At 36.7% G+C, this 10,598-nt stretch overlaps 4 protein-coding genes across 4 annotated transcripts; 1 reads left to right on the top strand and 3 right to left on the bottom strand.

The window, feature by feature from the left end:
• The first annotated feature begins 364 nt into the window (after positions 1-364).
• LOC148173557 (larval/pupal cuticle protein H1C-like) lies at positions 365-1,197 on the top strand. The gene is made up of 2 exons (XM_088038896.1): positions 365-427; positions 484-1,197. The coding sequence occupies exons 1-2, from the start codon at positions 419-421 to the stop codon at positions 1,117-1,119; spliced, it is 645 nt and encodes a 214-aa protein (XP_087895022.1). The 5' UTR covers positions 365-418; the 3' UTR covers positions 1,120-1,197.
• Positions 1,198-3,821: 2,624 nt separating this feature from the next.
• On the bottom strand, positions 3,822-4,445 carry LOC148173556 (larval/pupal cuticle protein H1C-like). The gene is made up of 2 exons (XM_088038868.1): positions 4,341-4,445; positions 3,822-4,289 (listed from the first exon to the last, which is right to left on the bottom strand). The coding sequence occupies exons 1-2, from the start codon at positions 4,350-4,352 to the stop codon at positions 3,900-3,902; spliced, it is 402 nt and encodes a 133-aa protein (XP_087894994.1). The 5' UTR covers positions 4,353-4,445; the 3' UTR covers positions 3,822-3,899.
• A 1,298-nt stretch (positions 4,446-5,743) lies between these two features.
• LOC148173555 (venom acid phosphatase Acph-1-like) lies at positions 5,744-7,604 on the bottom strand. The gene is made up of 6 exons (XM_088038867.1): positions 7,424-7,604; positions 7,271-7,375; positions 6,981-7,220; positions 6,617-6,929; positions 6,353-6,567; positions 5,744-6,304 (listed from the first exon to the last, which is right to left on the bottom strand). Exons 1-6 carry the CDS (start codon positions 7,505-7,507, stop codon positions 6,149-6,151), a joined length of 1,113 nt encoding a protein of 370 aa, XP_087894993.1. The 5' UTR covers positions 7,508-7,604; the 3' UTR covers positions 5,744-6,148.
• A 1,163-nt stretch (positions 7,605-8,767) lies between these two features.
• Positions 8,768-10,262, bottom strand: LOC148173554 (venom acid phosphatase Acph-1-like). The gene is made up of 6 exons (XM_088038865.1): positions 10,096-10,262; positions 9,948-10,052; positions 9,666-9,902; positions 9,437-9,622; positions 9,056-9,388; positions 8,768-9,009 (listed from the first exon to the last, which is right to left on the bottom strand). Exons 1-6 carry the CDS (start codon positions 10,183-10,185, stop codon positions 8,851-8,853), a joined length of 1,110 nt encoding a protein of 369 aa, XP_087894991.1. The 5' UTR covers positions 10,186-10,262; the 3' UTR covers positions 8,768-8,850.
• Between the last annotated feature and the right edge of the window lie 336 nt (positions 10,263-10,598).

Below are 10,598 nucleotides of genomic sequence, written 5' to 3'. Positions count from 1 at the left end.
TTTGACCACGTAACCTTAAACTTTTCAAATTAAAGGAAGCCGTTTCGGAGAAACATTTTTGTTGCTAGGAACTACGGAGATGATTTCATTACCTTAAACTTTACAAAATGCGGTGAATTATGTTTTCAACTATAATTGCAATAATTTTTTAATTGCGAGAAAATTAGCGCGTGTTCTTGATCTTCCATGAATAACGCCTCGTTTCGGTCACAATGCGTCGAAAGTTAATTGAATACTACATAAATATTAAATAACATAATAGCAAGAGACGAAGAGGTGCCGCCCTAACCCAGACCTTCACCGAAAGCGAAAGTGGACCACCAAACCCGAGGCGTGATTTCTTGTGTAATTTCGAATCAGTATAAAAATGCCCGAAACATAGATCACAGCATCAGTTTCACACAAACTATCAGACAAAATGTTCAAAGTAAGTGTTTTTGGGGATAATTTCACCACCATCTTCAAAATTTCCTTATTTTCTAGCTTACCGTCGTCGCCGCTATCTTGGCTTACGCCAACGCCGGTTTGATCGGTGCCCCTGTAGCCTACTCTGCTGCCCCCGCTGTGAGCAGCGCTTACATCCACCAAGCCTCTCCCGTCGTCGCCGCCCCCGTCGCTGTCGCCCACGCCGCTCCTCTTGCTGTGGCCCACGCTGCCCCCGTCGCCGTCCATGCTCCCGCTATCGGTTCTTCTCACCAAAGCGTCGTCCGTTCTCTTGGAGGCAACCAGGCTGTTTCTCATTACACCAAAGCTGTAGACAGTGCCTTCTCCAGCGTGCGCAAGTTCGATACTCGTGTCACCAATGATGCTCTTTACGCTCACGCCGCTCCCGTCGTGTCCACCTATGCTGCTCATGCTCCCGTAGTTTCTACTTATGCTCATGCCGCTCCCGTAGCCACTTATGCCCATGCCGCTCCTGTAGCCACTTATGCTCATGCCGCTCCCGTCGCCACTTATGCTCATGCCGCTCCCGTAGCTACTTATGCTCATGCCGCCCCTGTAGCCGCCTATGCTCATGCTCCAGTTGTTGCCACCAAAGCCGCCGCTGTTGCCTACTCGCCAGCTGCTGTTGTATCTCATGCCACTTTCTCCGGTTTGGGAGCTTCCTACGCCTGGTAAAAAGGACTGACTTCGATGTGTAGAGAATAAGTAGTGTAATTTATTTATGAAAATTGAAAAATAAAACAATTAATAGAATTTAGGTCTTTTCAATTTTTTCAAATATCTAATAAAAAGTCGATACCAGTATACAATTTTTAAGAATTTTTAATTTTGAATCTCAAAATTTCTTTTAAGACTTCAAAGTCTGGATTTTTTTCAAATCTGTTTGTGTAATATTCTTTTCTTTAACTGAGGTTTGTAAATCATAGTTGCAAAATTAAGTAAAATTTTTAACTACAGATTAATTTTTATTTTTTATTCTAATAAGCAGAGTGACCCAGAGAAAAAAGTTTATGGAGGCAACAATTCTAAACCAAAATGTCGAAATAAAAAATTAACTCAAAAAACAATCGAATTAAGATGTAAAAACGGTAGCCAAACCGAAGCTAAACAGAATTTGAAAATCGGTAACTATGGACTCATACTATCATTCATTGGTCAGGTGAACATTACACTTTCTAAGAAATAGCTTTATAAATAAGCCAGATAGCAACCGAGTTTGAATTAGGTAGCTAACTTCTACATTGAAAAAATGAAAATTTTGATGTTGAACTATCTAAGATCGATTTCTAAGATAAAAAATTTCGAAAATAACAATTTCGAAAACGGTTTAAAAGGTTTTTTCTATTTCGCGTTCATAATGAAGATATTTTGATATAGTATATCCGGTGAGAGATTGGGATATTTTGACAGTTGACATATAGGTTGGTAGCAAATTATGCTACAAAATACACTAAAAACACCAAATTCCTACGCGAAGTGGGTTGACAGGGTTGTCAGTAACTGGGGTTATTTTGTTATTTTAAATTTCGCGCGTATGGTACACTTTTTATTACGTCGAAATATCCCAATCTCATGCTATACTTGGCTTAATAATTGATCGGAGAAAAACTTTTTGGATGCAAGAGAACCATCATCATCCTGATCAACATCTTTGCTCTCTTGGCTCCCTTGCGGTCCGGTAACCTCAAAACGTCACACTTGTCAAACTTACTGATTGAACATTTTGCTAATACTAACTACCCTAAAATTCCCTCGATTTCGAAATCAAGTTTTTTCGTTTAAAATAAGGCGAAATAGAAAAAATAGCGTATGATATTTGTTCATAATGCATTTTGCCGCACTTACTATTTTATGATACTCCTCGCTGCGCTCGTCGTGTCTTAAAAACGTGCGTGCCGCAAAATGTTCATTATGAAACGCGTTTCATAATATACTATAGTAGGAATTTTATAACTTTGGTTTGACCCCGCCCACATGAACAAATGACTATTTGAATTTGTCGAATCAACGAATGGCTAGCCTCCTTTACCCAACATAATTAAAAATTTGACGTCTTTAGTGTCACACTTGTCAAGAAGATTTGCAGTCTTGCAGGAATTCAATTAATCGTGAAACCTTTGTCGATTTTATGGTGTTTCATCTTCTAATGTGTAGACAGATCTACCCTGAGTTTAGACAAATATCAACGAACTATTAAAATGTGGCAGATTGAATCAGACTATCATCCAAAATTCTATTGGCCTAAAAGGTAGGCGGAGTTAAACCAAAGTTAGAAAAATCCTGACTATAGTTTTATATTTGCCATAATTCGGGAGACATCAAGCAAAATCGTTTTTAAACTTCCAAAATTGTGGCCCTCTGGCGCAAACTCAAAATTTTAAACTCTTCTAACTCAGTAATTTGTTGACGTACAAGAAAAATAAAGATATTTTTGTATTTAGCGCAAAATTCTCCGTTAAATGAGCCTTCAAATTGTCTTAATAAATAAACGAGATATCGACTAAATCGCATTTTTAGAGGATGATTTTAGGGTCATTGTCAAGACGCTGTTTCGAGACGAAAACTGCGTTTAATATTATTCAATTATATATTGATCAAAAGAACAGCTCGAGATCTATCAACTGACTAAATCTCAGATTGAACGGGCAAATAGTTTCCGAGGGGCGATCAAAAAACGAAAAATTGAAAATTTTTCATCGATTGAGACGCAAGAATTTGTTGCCTAAAAATTCGATTTTTGAGGGCGTATTCTAAAGTAAAATGAGCCGAGAAAAACGATGGTGCAAAGGGTTCCTCAAAATTTTTCGTAGTTTCGGAGATATTCAGCTTTGAAAATTTTCCAACTCAAAATTCAATATCCGAAACTTTGATCGCTCATAAGTCAGTTATTTGTGGACCGATTTCAACAAATTTTAGGTTTTTGGATTCTGCTAGGAAATAGAGATGTCCTTTTACTCTACCTCTAGAATAAGCTATCCGGATTGGTTGTTAATTTTTATCTGTTCTGTACTTTCTGTACTTTTCTTTACTGTCTGTATTGCTGTCGGCGCTCTCTTTTGTTCTAAGTCATGAGTTTTGGGACACCTGTATTATATAGTTAATCTTGAATAAGTTATAAAATCCCTAGTATTTGAATGTATGAGTCTATTCCAATAAGATATTTAAAATGTTAAAAAAATTAAAAATTTAAAAATTTTGGAAATATGTTTGCGTCAAAACATTTTTTTAGTGTTGATAATTGCCATTTACACCGTTTTTTATTTCTTTATTTGTTTCGTTTGGTTGCGATTTTTCTGAAGTGCTTCCAAATTGTCAAATTCGAATTTGAATTTTATAAAAATTGACTTACTCATAAGATAAATAATTAAAGTCAGTGGTAATTTTTTGACATTCCTCTATTGCTTCAACATAAATAAATTAAATACACTATGTCTATGTACACCAGTCTCAACTCTTTACCAAGCATAAGAAGCCCCCAATCCAGAGAAGGTAGCGTGGGAGACGACGGCGGCTGGAGAGTATCCAACAGCGACGGGAGCGTGGGCTACAACAGGAGCGGCATGAGCTACAGCAACGGGAGCGGCGGCGTAGGTGGAGACAACTGGAGCATGAGCCAGAAGAGCATCGTTGGTGATGCGAGTATCGAATTTACGGACGCTGGAAAAAGCAGTGTCGACTGATTTTGTGTATTGAGAGACAGCTTGGTTGCCGAAAGGAGAACGGACGACGCTTTGGTGGGAAGCACCGATGGCGGGAGCGTGAACGGCGACGGGGGCGGAATAAGCCAAGGGGGCGCTGAGGTAACCAGCGTTGGCGTAAGCCAAGAGGGCGGCGAAGGCGACGAACTAGAAATTTATTTATAAAAATTATTATTTTTTTTTATTTCGGAGACTTACTTTGAATGCCATTGTGGTTTTGGTGGTTGGTTTGTTGGAAACTGATAATTTTCTCCGTAATTCGGCGATTTTTATACAAAGGTGTTTCGTAATAGTAGCCCCACGTGTGATCCAGTTTTGCACTTGTTTGAAGGTCTTGGTTAGGGCGGTACCTTGTTTTGATAACGAGTAATAAGCGTGTTTCACATGGTGTCAAGTTTTTTTTTTGCTTATAAGTTACTCACATTTTTTGTCGAAATGTAGAAAACAAATCAATCAGGTATCAGGTCAATGTTAAAAAAGAATTTTCGATGAAACTGTCAGTTCACATTTTACACGAAATCTATTTTTAACTTAGTATAATACGAAGCGAATTTCTTGTAAATTGTAAATTACGTTTCAAATTTGGGATATGTAGTACCAGATTTCCACTGTTAGTAACTAACAATCGACCATAACTCGATTATTCGTTGACGAACGTGAAAAAGTAGAGCAGTTCCAGATTCTGCGTAAAGTTTTGGGTTAAATGAGCAGCAATAACTCAAGCTTACTCCACAAATGCGAAAGAAATATGTTTTCGGAGGATCTTTTTGGAGTGAACATTGCTGTTACAGTTTGGTGCTTTACCCACTAAACACCCTGTATATTTTTATTTTGTATTTATATGTATACACAACATTGATTTGTAAAACATAATTTAAAAACGCGCGCTGAAACAAAGTTTGATTTTTTTTTAACGTCGAGGGTTGGTAGCTTTGTTTAAACACCCGAACAAAACCGATCTCATCCGAAGTGGTAGTTTCACCTTGTTTGAATCTAAATGACAGTCCTCAATTTTCTTAATTTTCAGTGGAAATTCTTCATTTTGCACTAAAAGAGTTTTGTCAAGAATTGAGTGATTTTTGTTAGATGTGGAGTGAGTTGTGTGAACAGAAACACTTTTGTGATCGTGACCACGCTGAGGTCTTGGGGAAGCGACCACAGACGAATTAAACTTAAGGTGAGTTGAAATAGACTTTATTGTTGGGGCTAATGACGGAAAATTGAAGGAAATACAGCGACTTTATATGAGTTTAATACTCAATATTAGGAAAACGCTTATGTAGCCATGTCAACAAAAGTTAATCTGTATAGTTGGTTGCCTAACCATGGCGCTAAGAAATTGAGAATTCTAACTTGTTCTTAACATTAATTTGTATTAAATTCATCAGTGTTTACGTTATCAGTGATATCTTTTTAATTTATTACGTATTTATTTAAAAAAAATGACAGGATCTTTTAATATTATTTTGGCTTGTTAAAATATTAATAACTTAAGTACTTTTTTATACTTGATAGAAAATGTTTAAAAAAATCGCAAAACAAACAATTTGAATTCTCACAACTTTATGACAACTTATCTTCAGGCGACAAAAACCTCTGAATGATAAAAAATACAAACAATAATGTAATGTGTTTCTATTTTGTATTCACTGGGATGAGTTTATGATTAAAAAATAGATCCAATATCAATATCCACTGTATTTAAAGTGTTAATAGTATTGAAACAATAAGAAGAGACCCGCCTGATTTAGTTAACCTATCGTTTTCATAAATAATAATAAGGAACATCGATTTGATTCAAATCTTCATATAAATTAAACTTGAGTTTGTCTCAAATCTCTGGTCGTTTGTGAAACATTACAAATATTTAAAATATAAAAGCTACTACCTACACTTTTTTAAATATAATTCTGCTAATACTGTAAAACTTTTTGAACTGGCAAAAATGAACAATTTCTATTAGCTAACAATTTATACAAAAATTTTAGTCGAAATTTGCTCAACGTTTAATCCAAGTTAACGTGAGAATGACATTCCGCGGTGTAATTTAACGGAACGTGAGGTTCTACAATTTTGGTGAAGTTGCTCAGAGGACAAAGAACATCACAATCTTCCAGTTTTTGTTCTTCAGGCTCGCTATTTACATTCTTCAAGTACAATACCTAGGAAGGGCCATTCAGATACGGTTCAAACGGTTTAAAACAACTCACCTTGACTCTGTAATCATTCGTTTCTTTCAAGTAGTGCAGTTCTATGATAACCGCTGAAGTGTACTGAGGAACATGAGGATGAAACAAGTTTAAAGCAGCTAAGATGTTGATCACGTTGTTCTCATGTCCTGAATACAAGTAGATCTTTCTTTCTGTAGACAGAACTCCATTGCTCTTGTTAAGCATCTGTTTGGTGATTCTCTCTAACATTCTTCCTGAAATAAAAAGGTCACATCTAAAACAACAAGTGGGGTAGAATCTCACCTCCGTTTAATCTCTTCAGAATTGGATTGTAGTTCTCGAAATTGCACTGTTTCCCTGCAATCGTTTGAATGGGCTCTGGAAACACCGTTTTGGTCCATTCGGGCAACGTTAAGTTCATATTAGTTTCAGCTGTTAAGGTTTGGAAAACACCAAACACGTCCGACAGTGTTGATATCTCCAAATTCGTATGTTCAGCAATGTACTTGAATACGTTGCGATAGGCCTTGTTCTCGCGATGAACGTCTTCCGAAGCCATGACTTTTTCCAGCTCTTTGATGTAACTTGGACAGTAACCCGTAGGTCTTCTTAGCGTCTGTAAAAACCATCTCGTTATCAATAGTGTTGCTCAATTTCATTGACTTACGTAGTCGTAATTATCTTTGTCGAAATGAATCGGAATTGGCATCCATGGGATGCTGTCGTTCCACGTTTGGACAGGCGAAGGAGGGAAAAGACCAGCGAGAACTTGAAGCAGAGTCATTTTTGTTCTATCGAAATCGGTACTAACGCCTCTGACGATTTCCGGGGTGTAAACATCGCCTAAGAAAGAGTTGTAGCGTTGGCGAAGGACCTGGCCAAGCTTGAAGGACGTTTGTTTTCCTTTCTACGAAGTAAAGTTAGTTACTTACTGCCAATGTTTTAAATGGTACTCACGTTGGTAAGTTGACCATACCCCATGGGCCAAAACGTCGACGCATTATAAGGATCGGTGGGATACGTATGCTTCAATTCCGGAGTGCGACTACCATGTCGGAAAAACTACCAGAAATTCGTGAGAGATTCTGAATTATCGTTAAGTCATCTTACCACGTGGACCAGCCTCAGTGTTTGTTCGTCCACTGGTAAACTGCTAACTGCGACGACTATACTCAATACGAAAACGAACTTCATCTTTGGAGATTTCGGAACTAGGAACAATACTGTCTCAGTACAAAGCGTTTCAGCACCGTACTGAGTGTTTAATTCCGCGATCCCTATTTTATACGATTGACTAACAGAACCGGACTTTTTATAAACGTTGACCTTTCTTGTCGCAATTCTTTAAATCAGCGGATGTAAAATTTGTGGCCGATGTCACATTTGTGGTTTCTAGTTTAATTTGGAAGGAGAACCTTGAAATGTATTTGACTGAATGTCTCAATTCAAGAGAATTATCAATCTAGATATTAACTCGGGCTCTTTGTTAGGCCATTGTGGCCAAATTAGCGATGCAAGTTGAACAGCAACGAGTATTTTTCCATTAGTTTCAAACAAACTTGTAATAAAATGGTAGTTTCGTGGTGAACCAATATAGATTGTTACTTAACGAGGTTTTTCTATCAAACTCAACAGTACCACAACAATAAAAGTTTGAGAGCCACAGTAAGACGTAATCTGAAACTAGTAATTTCTAGTTTGAATGATAATATTTTCCTTGAATTTCTTCTGTTTTTCCCGTGTCCTAATTTTCGAAAATCGTTTCTAGCCATGTGCTTATCATGAATTGCATCATAAAAATTTCGCAAGAATGTGATGTTTTATTCTTATTCCGTCTTTAGGGTTGAATCGACGAGTCATCTTACGCATGTACTTTACAATTGCTCAACTGGAAATATTTATAGATAGACTTGAGTGTTATCAAATTATTTATGGTATTGTAAACAGTAAGTAATGTTATTTTTAGTGACTGGAAAAATATTAGAAGCTGACCATTGACCGTTTTTGTGGATACCTGATACTGATTGTTCTCTATCTTTTTATTACGAAGGCTTTTCCACACAAAAAATAGTTCGTTAACCTCTTTATTTTATTAAATGCGTGGATTAGAATGGAATGTATTATGTATTATCATAATTTTTATAAAAATTTATAATGTGTGCATGGGAGTGTACCAATGTCATTCTACTTCTAACACGATTTTGAAAAAGTAAAAAACAAGATAATTAAATTCAATTATTTTCAAGAACTTGTGTTTATTGATGTGAAAATGTCGATGAGAATTTAAAAAAAATAGAAGCAGACAACCTTGTGTTTTTCTAATTCTTCTTACCCGCTATTGTAATTGTAATTTTATAATTTGTAGTTACTGATTGTAGTTATAGCAACTTGATTACATAAACACGCATGCAAGCAACGAGTACCAATGTGATAGCGATAAAAGCAAATGCGCTATCAAAAAATTTTGTCGGGATTTTATTCAGATCTTTTCATAAAAATGAGTTGAACTTGTTATTTCCATTTATGATTATGAAATATCATGCGGAAGAGAGATATGGTTTTCTTGCACACTCTTTTTTTGATCCTGGTAAATACTTCTTGTACTCTTCAACGAAACGGTCAAATCGACACAATTTAGGACAATCCGGTAATTCTAATTTTCGGGGATTTTTGGTTTTATCACCTTGATAATAAACCTAAAAAGTACACGCAGTATTGAGGTATTTTTCAATCTAAATTTACTTCAACGTGTCTGACTCCTCCAATGTTATGAATCTCGATGGAAATGTAGGCTCCATATGGAGGAATATGTCTCGTGTACACTTCCAGAAGTTTCAAAAGAGATATTAAGTTGAACTCGTGTCCGGAGTAGAGATAAATTTTCCTGTTCTCGGGTGATAAACGTTTAATTTTCAGTCTCGTGTCGGCTATTATTTTTTTTAGCAAAAAACCTGAGCCCAGCCTTAACATCTCTGGCAGCGCGCCTCTTGCGTGATACTCTAAAAACACCATCTCTTCTAAAAATTTGGGATAAACAGAGTTTGTCCAATTCGGGAGCTGAAAACCATTTTCGGCCTACAAAACTGAGCTAACAACAAATTCGGATTGGGTTTAAAGAAGTACTTCCATCGCTAGGACAAAGTAGAGATTAAATAATCCTCGACTTGTAGTGTTAATTCCTGAGTGTTCCGCTATGTATTTTATCGTCCCAGAGTGGTTGCGATACATATCAAGTCCAGCATCGGACTTGAGAAATTTCCAGTACAGTTGGAAATACCGTGGACAGTTGTGATAAGGTGACCCCAAAACCTAATTTACTAACATAAAAATGAGTCAGGAAGGATATTTTTACATGATCTTTGTCCCCCTGTTTGTAAGTTGAGGGTATCGGTTGCCACTGAAAGCTTTCATGCCAGAGAAAATCATCTTCTGGGGGAAACAAAGAAGCTAGCACTAGTTGAAGAGACATTTTCGCTCGAGCAGCGTCTGTAGATCGAGCAGCTACTATATCCATCGAAAACGGTTTTAAAAATTCGATGTAACGACGTCGCAGTTCTTTCCCTAGCATGTATTCTTGTAGCTTCCCAGTCTAAAACTTCAGTTTCAAAAATAGGAATGGGAAAACATTTCTCACATTGGTGAGGAGCCCGTAACCACTTGGATAATAACTCGCGTTGATATTGGGGTCTTTGGGGTATAACAAAATTTTTTCAGGGGTTCGTTGTCCATGTCGGAAAATCTGAATTATTTATTGAATTGTTTTTTATTAGGAGAAAACTCACCACGTGTACTAGTTCCAACGTGTTATCCCCACTTCCACTACAGAATTTAGGGACAGTGGCGATAAAAAGAAATAAACACGCAGGGACCATCGTTATTCTGCCCCGAAATCGCTCAGTGACAACAGTGTGTGGTTTTGCAACTGGGTTATCATTTTGTAAATAGCGCATCAGTGGCTTGCAGATTCGGTTCATTGCAGTTTTGCGTGATTATTTTATTTTTAACAATGCAGCGATTTTTTATTTTTAACTCAAAAGGTTTTTGATTCAAAGGATCGAAATTTTTCAGTATTTTGTTTGTTTATTGGCGAAATACTCAACGGATCGCTGAGAAATTTTATACGCTTGTTAGAGTGGCTTTTTCGATTGGTGCAGGAATAAATTAATGAATGATTTTTCTGTTTTTATTTATGGAACTGATGTTTGGATGAGTGAACACTTTATTTCGTCTGTCTGGCCTTCGATTTGATAAAACAGGAATTGCGACAAAATCAATTAATTATTCA

The sequence above is a fragment of the Gnatocerus cornutus genome, chromosome 6, assembly GCF_029298725.1.
Source record: "Gnatocerus cornutus isolate USDA-ARS CGAHR chromosome 6, icGnaCorn1.1, whole genome shotgun sequence".
Classification (NCBI taxonomy): domain Eukaryota; kingdom Metazoa; phylum Arthropoda; class Insecta; order Coleoptera; family Tenebrionidae; genus Gnatocerus; species Gnatocerus cornutus.
Note: the sequence above shows the minus strand (reverse complement) of the source record. Positions and strands in the feature narration are given on the sequence as shown.